The sequence below is a fragment of the Phialemonium atrogriseum genome, assembly GCF_030411735.1.
Source record: "Phialemonium atrogriseum strain 8032-3 unplaced genomic scaffold QBC33scaffold_39, whole genome shotgun sequence".
Taxonomy (NCBI): Eukaryota; Fungi; Ascomycota; class Sordariomycetes; order Cephalothecales; family Cephalothecaceae; genus Phialemonium; species Phialemonium atrogriseum.
In genome coordinates this window covers 147,414-164,630 of record NW_026848176.1, presented here as the reverse complement: position 1 = coordinate 164,630, position 17,217 = coordinate 147,414, and the positions used below count along the sequence as shown (strand labels likewise).

Genomic DNA, 17,217 nt, shown 5'->3' with positions numbered 1-17,217 from the left:
TGTTATCCACCGCGTTTTCTCGGAGAACCCCAATTCACTTGCTGGTATGGAAGGTAAGGTAGGTCGATACCTGAGGTTGGTACCCCTATTCACTTGCGCTTCGGCCCGCTCAGAATACTAAATCACGTGTGCACCTTGCAATGTTCCACATGTCCACCAATACCTATTCATGGCACCGTCGTCGATAAGGGCTATCCCAATCGGGTTTAGCGGCACTCACGGGTTCTTCCAGGGTCCAACTCGTCGACCAATCAAGCATCGCTGTTGGAATCCGTGGTGACAAAAGTTCCGACAGAGGCACCCTGATGGTTGGTACCCTGATGAGAGACGTCAGGGTCGAGCAGTTATAACTTGGATGTTCTCGTCTCAGCCCACTTCCGAGAATGGCTCTCTCTCTTTACCCTTCTCAGCTCCGGAGCGGCTGCCCTCTCATCGTGACGCCAATTTCCCCCGATCAAAATGGCCAAACCTCGAGGCAAATCAGGCACCGGCAAGAAAACATCGAAATCGGCCGTGCCCCCCAAGGCCTTGCCGGTGACTCTCCTCTCCGGATTCCTGGTAAGATGGAAAGAACTCCCTTTTGCCCCTGTCGTCGACCCGCCATCGTTTGTCGTTTTGCTTTTCCTGACCGACGACACACCAGGGGTCCGGGAAGACGACACTCCTCCAGCACATCCTGCGCAGCGAGCACGGGCTTCGGATTGCCGTGGTTGTCAATGACATTGGAGCGTAAGTGTGGCCTCTCGTATTTGGCCCTGGACGTGTAATTGACCAGCAATCAGCATCAACGTGGACGCCTCGCTCATCAAGCAGACCCACCGCCTGACAAAGACCAACGAGAAGGTCATTGCCTTGCAGAATGGCTGTATCTGCTGCACCCTCCGAGGAGACCTGCTGGAGGAGCTCGTCCGCCTCGCCGAGCTGCAGCAGTTTGACTATGTCATCATTGAGAGCAGCGGTATCAGCGAGCCGGAACAGGTCGCCGAGACTTTCGATGCCCGGCTGGCCGAGCACATGGATGCCGTGGGTACGGACGGCGCCGAGGGCCTGGACGAAGACATGCTCAAGGTTCTTCAGCGACTGTGAGTGGCGATCCCCGAGCCCTGAGCCCTGGGGAATGATCTGATTACTGACCGAATTTATGTTTCAAGGAAGGAAGCCGGTGGCCTGGAAAAGTTCGCTAGGCTAGATACCACTGTCACCGTCATCGACGCATTTACCATGCTGCATGACTTTGACACGGGCGACCTGATATCATCTCGCCGAGACGACGTCACCCCCGAGGATGAGAGGACAGTATCCGACCTCCTGGTCGATCAGATCGAGTTCGCCGATGTTATCATTCTGAACAAAGTCGACATGGTGAGTATCACTTGCGGTCCCCTCTTCCCTCCCCCAAGGCACTACATGGCTCACACCGGCATGGCAGGTCGACAGCGAAACCAAGCCGCGTCTGCTGGACTTGATCCAGAAGCTGAACCACCGAGCCAAGATCCTGGAGTCCAGTTACGGCAAGGTAGATGTTAAGGAGTTGGTCAACACCGGCATGTTCAATCTCGAAGTTGCCCAGTCGGGTTACGGCTGGCTGCAGGACCTGCACCAAATGACCGTCAGAGAGGTAATTATTATGACACCAGCTTCCGATACCCAGCCTCCATTCCTTTCCGCTGCATCAGCCTAACCCTTAAATTCTCGGGCTGAGCATTTGTTGACACTGCCTCTCTCCAGGTCAATGGCCGCAATGTCGTCACACCGAAGCCCGAAACCGAGGAGTACAGCGTGCGGAGTTTCATCTACACCCGCCAACGCCCCTTCCATCCCCGCCGCCTATGGGGTCTCCTACGCGACAAGTTCATCTTGCAACTCGAGCATCCCGACGACGACGACGACGACGACAATGATGAAGACGAAGAAGGCAATGAAGAATACGAACGAAACGGAAGGGATGTCGACATGATAAACTCCCCCGCCGCCGAAGACCCCCCCACCGACGCAGGGCAAGACGCCGAAGACGCATCTCCAGGAGCAAGGAGTCGCTCGCTGACCTCCTTCTCCTCAAGCTCACCCTCAACAGCCCAGACGGTCCCATCTCCAGCATCTTCGTCCAAGAAGGCTCATCACGTCTCGGAGCGACCCGACGAGGAGATGTCCTCCGCCTCCTCCGCCGACATGGCCGCACCACCAGACGACATCATCCTCTCGACGAAGCGGCAGCACCCCGTGCTGGCGCGCCTCTTCCGGTCCAAGGGGGAGTTCTTCCTGGCGACGCGGCCGCACCGGGCCGGCGAGTGGTCGCAGGCCGGCGCGATGCTTACCATGTCGGGCGGGCGGCCGTGGTTCTGCACGCTGGCGCCCGAGGAGTACACGACGGGGGACGCCGAGGTGGACGGTCTCGTGCAGCACGACATTGCCAAGGGGGGCGAGTGGGGGGATCGGCGGCAGGAGTTGGTCTTCATTGGGGAGAGGCTTGATCATGTCGCGTTGGAGGCTATGCTGGACGAGTGCCTGCTGAGCGATGCCGAGTCTGGGAAGTGGGAGGGAGTGATGCGCGACGCGAAGCTGGACGGTGGCGAGAAGCGGGAGGCGCTGGAAGATATCTTTGAGGATGGGTTCCCTGCTTGGTCGGAGGAGGATGATGAGGACGAGGACGGTGATGACCATGTTGGACACGACCATTCTCGCCGCCACGGGCTGCGGGCTGGCAGCAAGCAAAAAGCATGATGGGGGAGCAGATAAAAGCGCACAGCGTAGCCATGGGGTGGCTGGTCGGTAAAAGTTAAAACACTCATCCACTTCACGATGCCATGGTACTTCCGGGTCGGACAAGGTGGATAAATAGCGTGTGTAGTGTGTAGTAAACCTCTCCAGACCAGTATCCAAAATTGAAGATACACATCCCGTCAATTTACAACGTTGCTATATTTCTCGCACCAAGTAACTCTGTCTCCATTCTAGTTCACCTTTTCTCTCCCCTCCACCCTCCCCCCCCCCACCCTGTTTCTCACCCACTTCTCCGTCACAGACAGCACACGAGCAAGCTTACTTCGCCGGGGGCGTCAGCAGGTAGATCTCGCCCTCCTTGCTGTTGTCGCTGCCGACAAACAGGCCCCTGCCGGCCGGGTCCCAGGTGGCGGCGGTGAGGCGGAAGCAGTTGCTCTGGGTGAGGCCGTTTGCGGTGCAGCTGGCGGGGTTGCTGGCGGAGAAGATGTCGTTGTAGCCCTTCATGCTGTCGGCGGGGGCGACGGGGTCGTACTGGCCGTTGTCGAGCTTGGTGAAGGGGATCTGGACCACCTTGAAGCCCGTCGCCGGCTGCCGGTCCCACGAGCCGTGGAAAGTGACGTACATGTTCTTGGCGTCGGCGTCGAACGTGTTCCAGATGGGCGCGCTGTGGGCCTGGAAGCTCAGCCGCGGCTTCGACGCCGAGGCGCAGTTCGCGTCCGTGTAGGTGGCGTTGGGCGCGAGCACAAAGTGGCTGCCCGTCTTGAGCGCTGGAGTCTCGCCGGCGAACGACGAAGGGTCCCAGACCGAGAAGCACGTGGGGTACCCGTACCAGGCATCACGGATCTTGAGCGGGTCACCGACTGGGTGATGCTAAGTCAGCGTTCATGTACGGTAGAGGAGGCTCGCGGCGGGGAGGGGGAGCGCGGGCGAGGACAGGGGACTAGACTTACGGAAGTTCAATTTCTCGCCTGGGTTGTCAATGTGAATATCAGCCCGGCGGCCGTTTGTTGTCCGGGTGAGGTCCTAACGTCGACAGTGTAAGTTTCTTTGCTGCGAGTTTGGGAATGTGCCCGGTACTCACATCACCGCTGTTCTCAACGCCCCAGACCATGCCGTTCGGGTCCGTGGTAAAGCCAATCTCGTTGCGAAGACCGTAGCCAAACACCTCGCCGTCCGTCTTGTAGTTGAAGCCGTTCGCGGGCGCCTTGCTCACGTCGAAGATCTTGATGATGGCACGACCAGTGGCCTTGTCTGCAGCGGCCATGTCCAGATTGGCATTGCTGCCGACCTGGAGGAGGATCATGTTTGGCTGCGACGGCACCACCAACAGGTTCCTCGTCGAGTGGATCCCGGTGTCCATGCCGTTGACGACAACCTTCTGGCCGGAGACCTGCCTCGTGGCCGGGTCGTAGGCCCACGACCATGCCGTCCTCTCGGAGCTGGCATAGACGGTCTTGCCGTCGGGGGTGATGGCCAGCCCGTGGTTGAGCTGGTTGTTGCTGACCAGCGTGGTCGAGCTGTTGATGCACCCGTTGGTGCCGAAGGTGTGCACCGAGAGGCCCTTTGTGGCTTCGGAAACGAGCATGTTGCCCAGGGGGTCGAAGACGATGGTCCGCACCTGCTTCAGGTTCCCGGCTATCTTCATCATCTTCCATCCCGACGCGACAGTGTTCTGATACGTGGAGGCGGTCACGCCGCTGCACGAGGCTGGCACGGGCAGTTGCGGTACTTCAGCTTGGACAAAGCCTGCAAGGAATCAATCAATCCCGTCAGTTCACCGAAGAGGGAGACGGAGAAGCAATCGGGGGAAATATAAGACGAACGTACCCGCGCCCAGAAGGGCTGCCACGCCCGTGGTGATTTCTAGCAGACGCATTGTGTGTTCGACGCTTGGCAACGATGTCTTGGTCGGAAAGCTGGGCAAAGCTGGGCGTCTTGGATCAGCCACAACAAGCTTTTAAGTCCCACTGGCGCAATCCCGACAACGGGTCCCATCGTGTATATATAAGATGCAACCGGGCCGGAGAGAGCCATCCGCTCATCCTTTTGACTGTAAGCGACCTAGACTGGCATAGTTGCCGAGAGGGCTTCTCCATACCTAATTAATGGCAGAGAGAATACGGTTATAATAAAGTTTATTGCCCGCCCGGCAAAAAAGCTGGGGGGCCCGACAAATGGGATGCGGCGGGAAGTGGGCGGCACTCACTGCCTTTTGCGAAATAAGAGCCGTCCTTCTCCCGCGACGACTCCGCACCAAATTAGCCATATTTGATACCCAAAACGGTGGCGTGTCTTCCGGTGCGCGACTGGGGAGAAGGTGTGGCGGAACAGTTTAAAGTTAATCAATCTGCTAATTGTGATGATGATAGGATAGCCACGGGGGTTTCCCACCTAGGTAGCTATCGGCGCCGAATTCCACGGCGAGGATCGAAGAAGCGAATGGACAAAGCAAGGCGTCATCTGGCTTTGTGGCAGGACCCAATGCGCAGTGATCGTCGGAATGCCGGTTTGGAGCTGTGATTGGCACGAAAACTTGCGGGCGGCGAATGAACGAATTGCGGGTTAAACCCCCCCTAAAAACTCCGGTGTTGCACAGTCGCGGAGTGAACGTGGACTCCTCACGCGTGTACGCGCGCCGCTCTTTCCCACGGGCGAGGGCTTCCGCGAAACCAGGGTTATCCCAAACAGCCGGGACCCCACAATTTTCATGGCACAGTTATTGTGGTAAAATAGGTACAGTACCTAGGTAAATTTGTCGAGAACCTTGGTAGATGGCTGTATACACGGGCCAGACCCTCCAGCCCTCGTTGCCTAGAGCACATCACCAACGAGTTTGAGCAGCCCCTGGATATCCTCTGGAGGAAAATGCTGTTAACAACGGCCTGATAACAGTACTGCTATCGTCAATATGCGAGGCCACGGTGTTGTGTCACTGCTACGCTCCTAATACGGCAGGGGATTTCTCTGCGGGCATGCGCCATTTGCTCTACAGGCAGGTGGTCAATGCGTTCCATATGTCAGAGCTTTGTAGCAGGTGGCAAGTTGGCAATAGCTGTTATCGCTGTCACTATTGCTATGTTTTGTTCTTGCTATTTCTAGCAAGAGCAATAGCGATAGACAGCGACAGCAATAGCGGTAGATAGCGATGGCAATAGCGATAGACAGCCATGGCAACAGCGATAGACACCGACGGCACTAACGATGGCAATAGCAACAGTTGCCAATTTCCGCGCATGGCCCTGGAGAGATTCCCATACGGCAACTACCTCTGGTTGCTCCTCCCTAATGGAGAAGTAATGTTCCCCGTCCCCGCCCTCCATAGGTCCACCGCTTGTCAAGTACCTCCAGGCCAGACAGCGTGCGTTTCAATCCCTTCCCTATACTGCCCAGTCGCTTGTCGAGTGCCGCCAGGCCGGTTCGGTCCAGCCGCCGAGATACCGGACTCACAAGAATCGCCGCCATATCCTCCTCTCCTGCTGTCGATGGCCTCACCTGGAGCCGGACGATACCGGACTCGGAAGCCTCCGCGAGTTCACCATGCTCTCCCCCCTCCCCTCCCAGCCGCGGTTCTCACCGCATGCCGCTGATAATACTCGGGACACCAATCCCTTCGGAGTCGGAAGACAAGATAACTCCCTGGGCCACCACGGTTCCTGGCAGCTCGAGCCACCTGCGAGCCTCGCCGTCTCCTGAGCCACCCAGGCCGACAAAAAGGCCGAGGATTGAGGAGCCGGACGAAGCGGGGGGCGTGGTCTCCTTTGACTTAGATCCTGTCGACGACGAAGTGAATCAGTCCCAGGACCAGGAACAACCGGAGTCCGACTGTGACAGCGATGCCCAGATAGACATCGTGTCCCCTTATTTTGCCTTGTCCCGGCCCCGAACCCGCCGGTCCATCGCCCAGCAAACCCTGCTCTCGTCCTAGTCCTCAGAACTGTCCAACTATGCCGAACACAGCAAGGCAGAGCACACCGATGACGTGTGTCATGACAGTGACAGCAGCGGCGATGACGATGGCGACGACGAGCAGTCCTCTGTTGAAGACGAGGACACGTTCATGGGCGACTTGGAACTCGATGGCATCGCTGATGATGACGGTAACGACGATGGCTGTCTCGATCTTGACGATCTGCCCTTGGACGATGGGGATGAACTTGTTGAGTTGCAGCATGAGAGCGAGATTGCGTATAAGGACGAGAACATCCTTGAGGACTTGGTCCTCGATGACACCACATACCCCCCCTCAAGCATCAGACGACAATCTCGGTTCGGCTGAAGACCTTGAGAATATTGCCAGATTCCAAGACCGAATCTTGGCAATGCTCAACTTCCTCAAGGATTACGCATATCGTGTACCGATGGATACCTTTATGGGGTTATGTCTACATCCAACGGTCTGTGGAATCAAAGCCGCTGACCTAGCTATTAACTTTGCTATCCTGGAAATATCTCTGAAGGTAGAAAGAGAGCTTTGCTGTATCTAATCAATAAAACAAGGGAAATTTCTCCAGGGGTATGCACTATTTGTTCCGCAGGCAGACAGTTAGTGAATCATAGGTGGCAGTTGCTGTTGCTGTTACCATCACCTTGCCATCGCCGCTGTCGCTTGTTCCGTGGCTGGCAGCTGTCCGGTCTTTCTCATGCTCCACCTGTCAGAAAAGAATTGGGAGCCCGGAACCCCTGCCCAGCACAGACCCCTGCCCGCAGAGACAAGCTCCATCGGAGAGTCGTACGAATCAAAAAGTGGGTAGTATTTGACTATCGAATACACTGATTTGCGAAGAACTGGATATCCAACGTACAGCACAATTTCTTTGTTTTTTTTTTTAAAAAAAAAAAAAAAGTTGAATGCCTTGGGGACGAACCTCTGGGTATAGGAATGGAGTGACGGTGCATCGTCACAAGGGGGAAGGGAAGGGAAGTCAGGAGCAGAATCCGGCTAGGCAGCGTGGAGGGAGAAATCCAGAAAGGCAACTCCACCCGGCGAGCACGACACCTCGACCGAGAACTTGAGCTTAAGAGACGACTTGTCGCCGGCCGACGTGCCCGGATCCCCCTCGCTGAACGGACCAACAGGATACGGGCCGAAAGGAGCAGGGGGGCTGGGATGGAGCACATCCATGATAGGGTAATCCCTGTACGCCAGCTGCCGGTTGCCGAGCATGACCCTGATGTTGCAGAGCCCGCCGCCATAGTATAGGCTCGTGAAGTCGAGCTCGTACGCGGTGCCGGGGCATACGTGGACGTCCTGCCACAGCACGGTGGTGAACTGGAGGTTATAGTAGTCGTTGACATTGAGCGGAAACTGCATGAAGGCACCAACCCCGACGAAGTCGAATGGATTATCGAAGGTTGAGCCCGGAGAGCCGATCCGGGTGGCCGTGTACGACCAGCCGGTTAGGTCCTGGGTTGAGAAGTCGCCGTTGGTGAAGCCCTCGACCGGGTAGCACTGGTCCGAGTCGGCCGGCGGGTCGAAGCAGGTGCCCATGTAGCAGTACCCGCTGGCGCAGACGTTGCCGCAGGCTCCGCAGTTGCGCGGGTGCGTCAGCAGGCTGAGGCACAGGTTCCCGCACCGGTCGTTGTCGCACTGGCACCCGCCGCGCGAGCAGTGCGTCTTGTACGGGCACTCCCACCCGCATCCGCCGCAGTTGTGACTGTCGTCGCCGCCCGTGGGGGTGCATCCCAATTGACCGTTGACCGTGCAGAGGCTCTGGGTCACGCCTGCCGGTTGCGTGTTGGGGCACGCGCATTCGCACCGCTCGCTGTTGGCCGTGTTGAACGCCTTTACGCCCAGATCCGTACCCACGACGTAGGCATACACATCGGCCATGCCCATGCAGCCTGGGTAGAGCTGCCCACCGAACCCGATTGGTTAGCCAACGAACACTGCCAACAGGCCGCCAAAACGCCCGTGCTCAGGGGGATCGCGACAACATACCCAAAATGTCCAGATGCTGCCCAGAAGATCGTGACACTTTCCCTGCATGCAGGAATGGAAGTTATCGTTGCACTGCTCAAACGTACTCTGTCCCTGACAATCGTCGTAACAATTATCGTGGCCATCGCAGCACCGCCCGAAATTGAAGTCTGGAACAAAATCCATGCCGTTCGCAGGCCCGCAACCGTTGGGGTTGTTGCCCCGGGCATTGGGCTTCAGCCGCGCAATGACGTCTTGTGGAGCGCCGCGGCACCGAGGCGCCTTCCCCGACTCGGCCTTTCCGCGCCGCTGTGCCGAGCCGGTCAACGGTGTTCTCCCGGCCTTGGGCAGGAGCATCACGGTGTCGTTGGCCGACGTGCCCGGAGTCAGCGTCGAGCCGCCCTGGGTGGCCTTCCAGATATAGGTCGTGGCCCCCTGCCGGGCAGTCAACAGGCCCTTACACGTGACCCCGAAGAGAGTGGTGATGAGCTTGTCCTTCACCGCGCCGTTGGTAGTCCCGGTGGTGAAGACCACGTTGCCGTCCTTGGTGTTAAGTGCGAGGTATAGCTTCGTCGCGCCGTCGTCAAGGACAATGTCGAAGAGTCTGTGGGCGTGTCAGTGTGGCTTCACCATGAAGGTCATTGTTTATCGGAAGGTCTCACCCTGCCGGGCCGCTCGCGGGCTTCTCAAATTTATAGAGCGGCGGGTTGAACTTGCTCATGTCGCTCATGGCAAGCGCTTCCGCCTCGGTCTTTGGCGCGGCCGGAGGGCCCGCCTTACCCGCCGTGTTGAACAGATATCCCGCCGACTGGTCGAGGAGGTACTATTATCGAGGAGGGGGGTTGGTCAGCTAGCTAACTAGGCCGTGTATATGCTGTGGTGACGATCGTCGAGGATTTGGCACTTACAAATTCGGCATCGGGGTCAGCCGGGTCGGTCAAGCACTCCACAGTCGGGGTTGCAGGTGGGAACGTGACCGGGGTGGTCATGGTGTCGAATGTGGGCAGGGCCACCTCATCGTACGTGTATGTCAAGGTGAAGTCCGACGGTGGAGTGCCCACTTCGCCCGTGGGCGTGTACGGCGGGCTGTCGCCCGGGACCGTCACAGATGATGTGATGGTGACGATCGAGGTCACAGTGATGGCCTCTTCAGTCACGGTGGAAGCCGTGGCGCCAGCGCAATAGCAAGCGCTGATGTATGCGCAAGAGTTCGAGCATGGACTGGCATACGCGGGGATCGACTTGGAGCTCTTGGCTGTGATGGTGCGCTTATCGGCTGCTGGCTGGTCGCGCTTGAAGGAAACGGGAGCCAAGGTTTGGGTGAAGCCTTCCGTCACGGTCGTAGACACTGTCTGGGTAACAAGAACTGTTCTGCAGAGGGAGTAAATGTAAGGATGGCCCAGAACACGAATCAGCATGCCCCAAGAGAGATGGTGCTTACGAGGTCGGCAGAGTCACTGTGGCGCGGAGGTACGAGTTACAGTCACCCAGTCGCGCAGCGCTTGTAGCCAACCCGAATCTTGTTGCTCCTACCGCCCTATCGCAGTTGTTGCCGCAGGCTCGGCGCTGCACAGAGGCAGCGACAATGGCTGCATTGGCAAGTCCGGCGATGAGAGAGAGCTTCATTGTGTGGAGGAAAGGCGGGAATCAGCCAAGGTGTCCAGGGTCCGGGTCCTCCGGAAGGAAAGAGAACGCCGTTGCCTACCCGCTTGCAATAAAACACAAGAAAGGGAGTCACCTGGGTGACGAGGTTGTCGGACGTACCAGCAGATAAATATATCTCCCAAAATCACCCACAACTTCAGTGGGGCCAAACCGGCGAATCCGGGGTCCAGTAACTCCACAAGTCTAGACCCGTGGCTTTTTTTAAATAGCAGAAGTCATAGAAACCCGCATTTGATGCATTTCAAGGGGAATAGGGTTAGCCGCGGACTAGTTCCGCAGATGGATATCACAATCCCCATTTTTAGGAGGCGGCTGAGAGGCGCTATTGATTCGAACTATTGAAAAACGGAGCAGTCCCTCCCTGTCAAGGTATGTCCTTCGTTACTCTCGAATTTGATATTGATACATATTTTGCTCGTCCACGACCCATTCGTTTACACGTATGTCTCGCTCTCGCATGGGACACGATTGAAGCTGACGGGTTGCAAGATCAGGCAGGCGGTTCTCCTTGTAGAGTCTCTGTCATTCTCGCTGTTACGTCGCAACCCGAATAACTACCTATGGATAGCTGGATTCGTTTGAAGAATGTCGGGTGGGGGTGGGACGGGATTGATGGGCCGGCCCGCCCGGCTCCGGGCCGGGTTTTGAGGATCGGAATTAATTACGGCCGAGAATGTCCTTTCCACATCAAGGGTCTGTGTAGGCCCGGACAACCTTAATTATTGATACCTTGACTTCAAGAGAGTATGGCTTTGATATATGCCCTCCAGGCCTGCCTTACGATATGATATAATGCCGTGGTCGCCCCTGCATTCGGTGCGAAATTCCTTTCCAGAGAGGAAGGGCCTGCGAGCACCAGTGTTGGGTAGCTTAGGTTATTCGTGCGTCCATTCCTTCCTTTTTTGCTTTTGCTCTTTCCCTCGTCACCTTTTTGTCGCCCTTCTCCCTTTCGGACAGGAAGGCGGCTCCTGCTGGCAGCGTGAGACTGACAGGTCTCTCCTGCCTGTTAGAACCACTGCACGGGTTAGGAAAGGAGGAATGGAAATGGGACGACGACGTCCTTGATGATTGCCTTACAGTCCTCTTTAAGATTGGGCTGACCAGGCCCATCATGGTGGTGTCATCCTTCGGCGTTGCGGCAGCTTCAAGAGCAAGTCTCCGGTTTTTGAACGATGAGAATAAGGTGAGAGGAACGGACCGGAAGCTTCATGGCAACCTGGAATATCTGATGGAGATGAGATGTATATGCCAAGACCAGCTTTAGTCCGTTGGTGTTGATTCCTGGGAGCCAATGCAACGCAACCATGTGTCCCAGGTCCATTGAACCTGTCTTGTCGTCCCACAGCCCTGGTCTACCACGTTACGGCCATCCATAACATGTCTACTGCCCATCCCCGGCGACAATATAATCTCTCCTCTATGGCGGCCAACTGGTAATTAATTAGCCAATCAATTCCAGCCTCTGACTACCTGCCACCAGCAATAACTAGCGGGGCAACTTTCAGCGACAGCAGCTGTGGCAATTGGCAAGTAGGACCCAAGGGGCTGAAAAAGCCAAGGCGGAATGTTGAGTTTCCCGGTAGAGTAGATGTGGTCTCGCCTGGAGCCACTGGCTCGGGTAAATTAGAAATTGGCTCCCTGCCACTGGCTGACGTGTCTTGCAAAAGTGCGTGCGCGGCTGCTGCTTCACCGTAACGGAAGATTTGCCGTGCTAGAAGCCGAGCCTCTGGGTAAATATGCGAGAGGAGGATGAGATGGTACTGCTGACGTGGAGCGCATCGACTCAGGGCAGTGGTCGAGCAGTAGTAGAGCAATATTAGAACTCTCGAAGATGTGATTTTCTTTTCTTCTTTTTGGATCAATTCGAGTTTGCTTGTTTCTCACAAACCATGGTCGCTATTGTCAACGCATTTGTAGCGCTGCTTGCTGCTGGCGCCGCGGTCGCTGTGCCCCTAAGCACTCGAGATGGCGCCTGCACTACAAAGACGCAACGGAAGGCTTGGTAAGTCAAGGGCTTCCTTCTGTGCTAAGGGTGCATTTAGGGGAGGGCTTCTTACTGATTCTAGCAAAAACTCAGGCATACCCTCACCAACGAGGAAAAGAAAGACTACCTCGATGCCGAGCTCTGTCTCATGGCCAAACCTGCGAGTCTGAATCTCACAGCCACCAAGACCAAGTTTGACGAACTCCAAGCCATCCATCATGGCCAGGCGTACAATATCCACAACGTTGTAAGTTGACTTGGCAGTAACCCAGGGCAAAGGCCGTTGCTGACGGCGATATATCAGGGTGCGTTCCTTCCCTGGCACAGGATGTTTGTGCACGCCCACGAAGTTCTCCTGCGCACCGAGTGCGATTATGAGGGCCCTATAGTGTGAGTTCTCCAGTCGCACACAACGCCGACCCTAGGCGTCTGCTAAGGGAGTTGGTTGGGTGAAAGGTACTGGGACGAGACCCACGATGCCGGCAGCTTCAGCACATCCGACATCCTGGATCCTGAAACGGGCTTCGGCGGGAACGGCGTGGGCCCGGACGGCTGCATCGGGGATGGTCCTTTCGCCAACTACACTAGCCGCTTTGGTCCTGGATACACGATCAATGACCACTGCATATACCGAAATGTCATGGATGTCGTCAGCACCGCCGCTTCACAGCAGATTATCGACAGGTGTCTCGCTCTGCACGACATACTGGACTTCTGGCCGTGCGTGGAGGCTGCTCCTCACGCAGCAGGACATGGCGGTATCGGTGGGCTCGTAAGTACAAGTTCATACAGTACAATGAATGCACCAAGCCCGACGGGGTGGATGACGAAGTGGGCGGATCACTGACAACAAACCTCGCCACAGATGCTAGATGTAGTTTCCAGCCCTGGAGACCCCATTTTCTTCCTACACCACACCTGGCTCGACAAGATCTGGTGGCAGTGGCAGGCCGTCGACCCCGCCACGCGTCTTAATGCAATCGGCGGCCCCAACAAGCCGACCTTTGGTTTTCCCATGCCCATCAACGGGTCCTTCCCCGGGATCCCCGGTAATGGGACCATCCCCGGGTTTCCAGGCAATGGATCCTTCCCCGGAATGCCTGGGATGCCTGGGGCGGGAGGTCCGTCTGGCGGAATCCCCTCGGACCTCACCGACATGATGCCGCCTCTGGAGCTGGTCGACCTCGAGATGGCCGGCGATCCGTCGAACGTCACGACTTTGGGCCACGTCCTGGACATGTTCGGCGTTGTTCCAAACGCCACTATCGCCGACGTAATGGACACTGTGGGTGGACTTTTGTGTTATGAATATGTGTAGTTCTGGGACAGAAAAAAAGGGGGGTCAGCTTCGTCGCATGTTCAAAGCCTATCAAATGGGGTAGGGTATCTTGGCATTGGGCCTACTATAGTCGTCAGCAACACATGCGAAATACGAAATACGAAGTCGAGAGTACGGAGGTAGAAGGGCGCGGAAAATGAGGGTTTGCTGATAAATCGGTGTACCCACCAGCTGCAGGCCCAACCTTTGCATCATCGACTGTCCCTGGCTAAACATCGGAAAATACAACGGCTCGACGGACACGATGCCGAAATACCCCCAACCATCAATGAAGAAGGACTGGGTATACTTCGGGGAAAACATTCACGCATCCATCATCCCCCCGTCTTATTTGTTTGGACCTCCTGTGGTCATGCGCTGTATGCGAACCTCCCCGGAAGCATTCCGATGCGACGCAGCTTTCCACTTGGATAGCTTGGCTCAGGCATGTTTCCCGCGTTCTTTCCAACTTCTTTGAGCTTGCATGACAAATATGGTATCTCTCGAGTCATCACTGCTCGACAATGTTGCCTGAGAGGGACTTAGATCCATGACAATGGCATCATGAAGCCCATTCCGGGCAGCCCGGTGATATCGGCTCGCGGGAAGGCCAACCGCCTCCGTCACAGCCCATCTGGTATATAAGCATCGTTCCAGATTCGTTGGAAAGCCATGTCTCCAGAGTCTCAACCTCCTCCATTCTCCCTTTAAGACCGGAAAAGTCAGGCACGAACCACAAACACATCGCTCGTCTCGTCCTTCTTACCTCGTTGACTTGATCGGCACTCCTCACACTCTCCTCACCTCCTGCGTCCGATCCAACCTCGACCACATCTTCACTACTCGAACACGCAGACATGGCCTCCAGACACGCAATGCCAAACATCTACACGCGCCAACCGGCCTCGCCGGAGCAAGGATCCTTTAACGGCAAGATCGCTTCTCTCCTCCACTCAAGGACGAAGCCAAACCCCGCAGGGCAGCACCATCATGCCAGCGGGCATTCGACTTCAGGAACCCGCGATTCGGTGGACTCATACAGCACGATCGATGAGCTCAAGGAAGCCGCACGGCGCGACGCGGAAACCAAGAGCCCCTGAAGCTGTGTTCGACGTCAATCACCGGACTCTGTCTGTTTCTCCCAGACCTAGAAGTGCTTGTCGACATGAAGGAAATTCCAGGCGAGGATAAAAGACTGCGGACGGATTAGTAGGGTGCAAACTGGGAGTTAAGGCCCCGCCAAGATGGGTGCAAGATATAATTGGACGAGAGAGGACTTGGACTGGCTCAGGACAATGGAAGCTGTTGACGATCGATAAGGGAGAGAGATGGCACATGATAATTCTATTCATTGGTCCAGTCGCAAAAGATGGACGTTTCGCTCTGATATCTTGGAAGTGAATACGCTGAAATCGAATTTCCTTTTCCGGATTTGCACCCGGGTGTACTTAAGCTCCGGATCCTGCTCCGATTTCAAGTCCATCTGGCCAGAACCCCAATTCGATCCACCCAACCCGCACTTCCTGAACAACCTGTGATGAGACACCAGGGAGCTAATGCAAGGATTTCTTTCCCTGTGACGCTTTCCAAATCCCTGCAATGCTGCGACAAGCCTTCTTTTCGCTCTTGGCCGCGTCCCGGAAAACTTGAGCCGGCATGTCGTCATGGGCTTAAATCCGAGAAACCCCGCGTTGGAATGTCCCTGAGACCAAAATCGTGGGGCAACCCTCTAGGCTGGCTTGAAATGCGCCGAGTCCAATTCGTCCCCTTTCGCCTACCCCTGAAGAAGAGGATGTGCGCAACGGGCACTAAGCGCATGCTAAGGCCCGGCCGCATGGATAATGATATCCCACTCCACCATCGACATCCCACTCTGCCATCTGCCATGCCTGGTGGGGCAACCTTCAATACTCCTCAGCTCAAGCCTGGGATATTCAAATAGGTAGCCAGTCGTTCCCATCCCTGAGTTTACGACATCCTCTTCGACGTAGCTTCAAATCCCCGGGCACTGTCAATGTAGGTACAGGATAATATCAACAGCATCCCGTACAGCATCCCGTACAGCATCCCGGACATCATCTTATCCGACCTGCTTTGATCGATTCCACCGTCAGCCATGGTTATCGTACCCGTCGAGAAAGCCTCTGGCTACGCTTACTACATCCTCTTGGGTGTTCTTGCATCCGTGAGCTACGGCCCGATCCCCGGAGATACCATCGGGTTACTGACAGAGATATTGTAGGGAGTCTTGTACGGTATAGGGAAATGCATCTACAACGTCTGGTTCCATCCGTTGGCGAAATACCCTGGGCCATTCCTTGCCAAGATTTCTCCGGTGCGTTCCTCGGTTGCGATCAGCCATTGCTCGGGAGGTGAGAGAAACGCGCTGACTGGCCACAGATATACAGCATCTGGGGGTTGTTCCGTGGTCGATGGCCCTTTGACGTGCACGAATTGCACCAGAAATATGGTGCGTCTTGTTTCCTATGTACTGGGGCTGACCTGCGGCGGACATGGGACAATTTCTGATGACGCTGACACGACACGACTCAAGGCCCCGTCGTGCGACTGATGCCAAATGAGCTCGCATTTACAGACCCACAGGCATGGAAGGACATCTATGGGCACCGCCAAGGCCATCCCCAATTCCACAAAGATCGTGAGTGTGCCCGTGAGTCTCAAGTCTCGCATGATGATCAAAACCACTGACTACTATATCTACAGCCATCCAGTGAGCAGCATGATTGCAACAACAAATGTGACCCCAAACTGACAATTTCCAGTGTCGGATCCGTGCAGGACATTCCCGGCTCAACCACCTTGACCATGGCCGACGATGCAAACCACGCCAGACAGAGGCGAACCCTTGCCCACGCCTTCAGCCAGAAGGCCCTACTCGAGCAAGAGAGCATCATCCGAGGCTACGTCGATCTGTTTGTCGAGAAGCTCACGCCGTTTGCCGCAACCGGCCAGCCGGTCAACATGTGCGACTGGCTAAGTGTGTTCACCCCCCTCCCATGTTTACTTAGAAAAGAGGACGAGTGCTCACACCCCGCCTCGAACAGACTTCACCACCTTCGACATCATCGGCGACATGGCCTTCGGCGAGCCCTTCGGCTGCCTCAAGGACGGCGTCTTCCACTCATGGGTCTCGCTCATCACCCAGACCATCAAGGCCGGCGCCTTCGAGCAGGCCACCCGCCGCATGTTCCGCACCGGGAGCCTGCCGCAGCGGCTCCTGGTCAAGCTGATCCCGAGCGACCTGCGCGAGAAGCGGTTCCGCCATCTCCAGCTCAGCCAGGAGAAGTGCCTGCAGTGAGTGGCCCCCCCCCATCCATCCCGTGGAGCGTGTGTGTGTGTGTGTGCGCGTGTGGGTGGAAGAAGAGAGGCCTCGCAACTGACACAGGTTGACACAGGCGGATCGACGAGGGTCTGAGGCGAGAGCATCGCGATTTCCTCTACTACATTCTCCGCCAGAACGAGAAGGGCGGAGTGAGCCAAGACGAGATCATCCTGAACAGCGCTCTTTTTATGTATGGGGGGGGGGGGGGGGGGGGGGGGGGGGGGGGGGGGGGGGGGGGGGGGGGGGGGGCGGGGGGGGGGGGGGGCGGG

At 56.5% G+C, this 17,217-nt stretch overlaps 6 protein-coding genes across 6 annotated transcripts in view; 4 read left to right on the top strand and 2 right to left on the bottom strand.

The window, feature by feature from the left end:
• The first annotated feature begins 282 nt into the window (after nt 1-282).
• On the top strand, nt 283-2,899 carry QBC33DRAFT_623545 (CobW/HypB/UreG, nucleotide-binding domain-containing protein). Its single transcript, XM_060432900.1, has 6 exons — nt 283-558; nt 644-729; nt 783-1,082; nt 1,152-1,362; nt 1,430-1,618; nt 1,729-2,899. Exons 1-6 carry the CDS (start codon nt 460-462, stop codon nt 2,719-2,721), a joined length of 1,878 nt encoding a protein of 625 aa, XP_060278851.1. The 5' UTR covers nt 283-459; the 3' UTR covers nt 2,722-2,899.
• Nucleotides 2,900-2,994: 95 nt separating this feature from the next.
• On the bottom strand, nt 2,995-4,820 carry QBC33DRAFT_551627 (cellobiose dehydrogenase). The gene is made up of 4 exons (XM_060429198.1): nt 4,549-4,820; nt 3,803-4,467; nt 3,672-3,744; nt 2,995-3,581 (listed from the first exon to the last, which is right to left on the bottom strand). Exons 1-4 carry the CDS (start codon nt 4,595-4,597, stop codon nt 3,040-3,042), a joined length of 1,329 nt encoding a protein of 442 aa, XP_060278850.1. The 5' UTR covers nt 4,598-4,820; the 3' UTR covers nt 2,995-3,039.
• Nucleotides 4,821-5,823: 1,003 nt separating this feature from the next.
• Nucleotides 5,824-6,997, top strand: QBC33DRAFT_623543 (uncharacterized protein; the record flags this gene model as incomplete). Its single annotated transcript, XM_060432899.1, has 2 exons — nt 5,824-6,571; nt 6,647-6,997. The coding sequence occupies exons 1-2, from the start codon at nt 6,299-6,301 to the stop codon at nt 6,995-6,997; spliced, it is 624 nt and encodes a 207-aa protein (XP_060278849.1). The 5' UTR covers nt 5,824-6,298.
• Nucleotides 6,998-7,575: 578 nt separating this feature from the next.
• On the bottom strand, nt 7,576-10,313 carry QBC33DRAFT_600188 (uncharacterized protein). Its single transcript, XM_060432074.1, has 5 exons — nt 10,080-10,313; nt 9,547-10,009; nt 9,301-9,461; nt 8,660-9,242; nt 7,576-8,572 (listed from the first exon to the last, which is right to left on the bottom strand). The coding sequence occupies exons 1-5, from the start codon at nt 10,262-10,264 to the stop codon at nt 7,661-7,663; spliced, it is 2,304 nt and encodes a 767-aa protein (XP_060278848.1). The 5' UTR covers nt 10,265-10,313; the 3' UTR covers nt 7,576-7,660.
• Nucleotides 10,314-12,192: 1,879 nt separating this feature from the next.
• Nucleotides 12,193-13,605, top strand: QBC33DRAFT_581615 (Di-copper centre-containing protein; the record flags this gene model as incomplete). Its single annotated transcript, XM_060431275.1, has 5 exons — nt 12,193-12,305; nt 12,381-12,534; nt 12,592-12,677; nt 12,744-13,059; nt 13,153-13,605. 5 exons carry the CDS (start codon nt 12,193-12,195, stop codon nt 13,603-13,605), a joined length of 1,122 nt encoding a protein of 373 aa, XP_060278847.1.
• Nucleotides 13,606-15,721: 2,116 nt separating this feature from the next.
• The window catches only part of QBC33DRAFT_563619 (averantin oxidoreductase), a gene marked incomplete at both ends in the record, with an annotated part of 2,285 nt that continues 789 nt past the window's right edge, over nt 15,722-17,217 (top strand). The window contains 8 exons of the mRNA XM_060430301.1: nt 15,722-15,790; nt 15,848-15,940; nt 16,006-16,075; nt 16,160-16,264; nt 16,330-16,336; nt 16,389-16,603; nt 16,671-16,920; nt 17,022-17,138. Coding sequence (XP_060278846.1) covers nt 15,722-15,790; nt 15,848-15,940; nt 16,006-16,075; nt 16,160-16,264; nt 16,330-16,336; nt 16,389-16,603; nt 16,671-16,920; nt 17,022-17,138 — 926 coding nt within the window. The remainder of the gene's footprint in view (nt 15,791-15,847; nt 15,941-16,005; nt 16,076-16,159; nt 16,265-16,329; nt 16,337-16,388; nt 16,604-16,670; nt 16,921-17,021; nt 17,139-17,217) is intronic.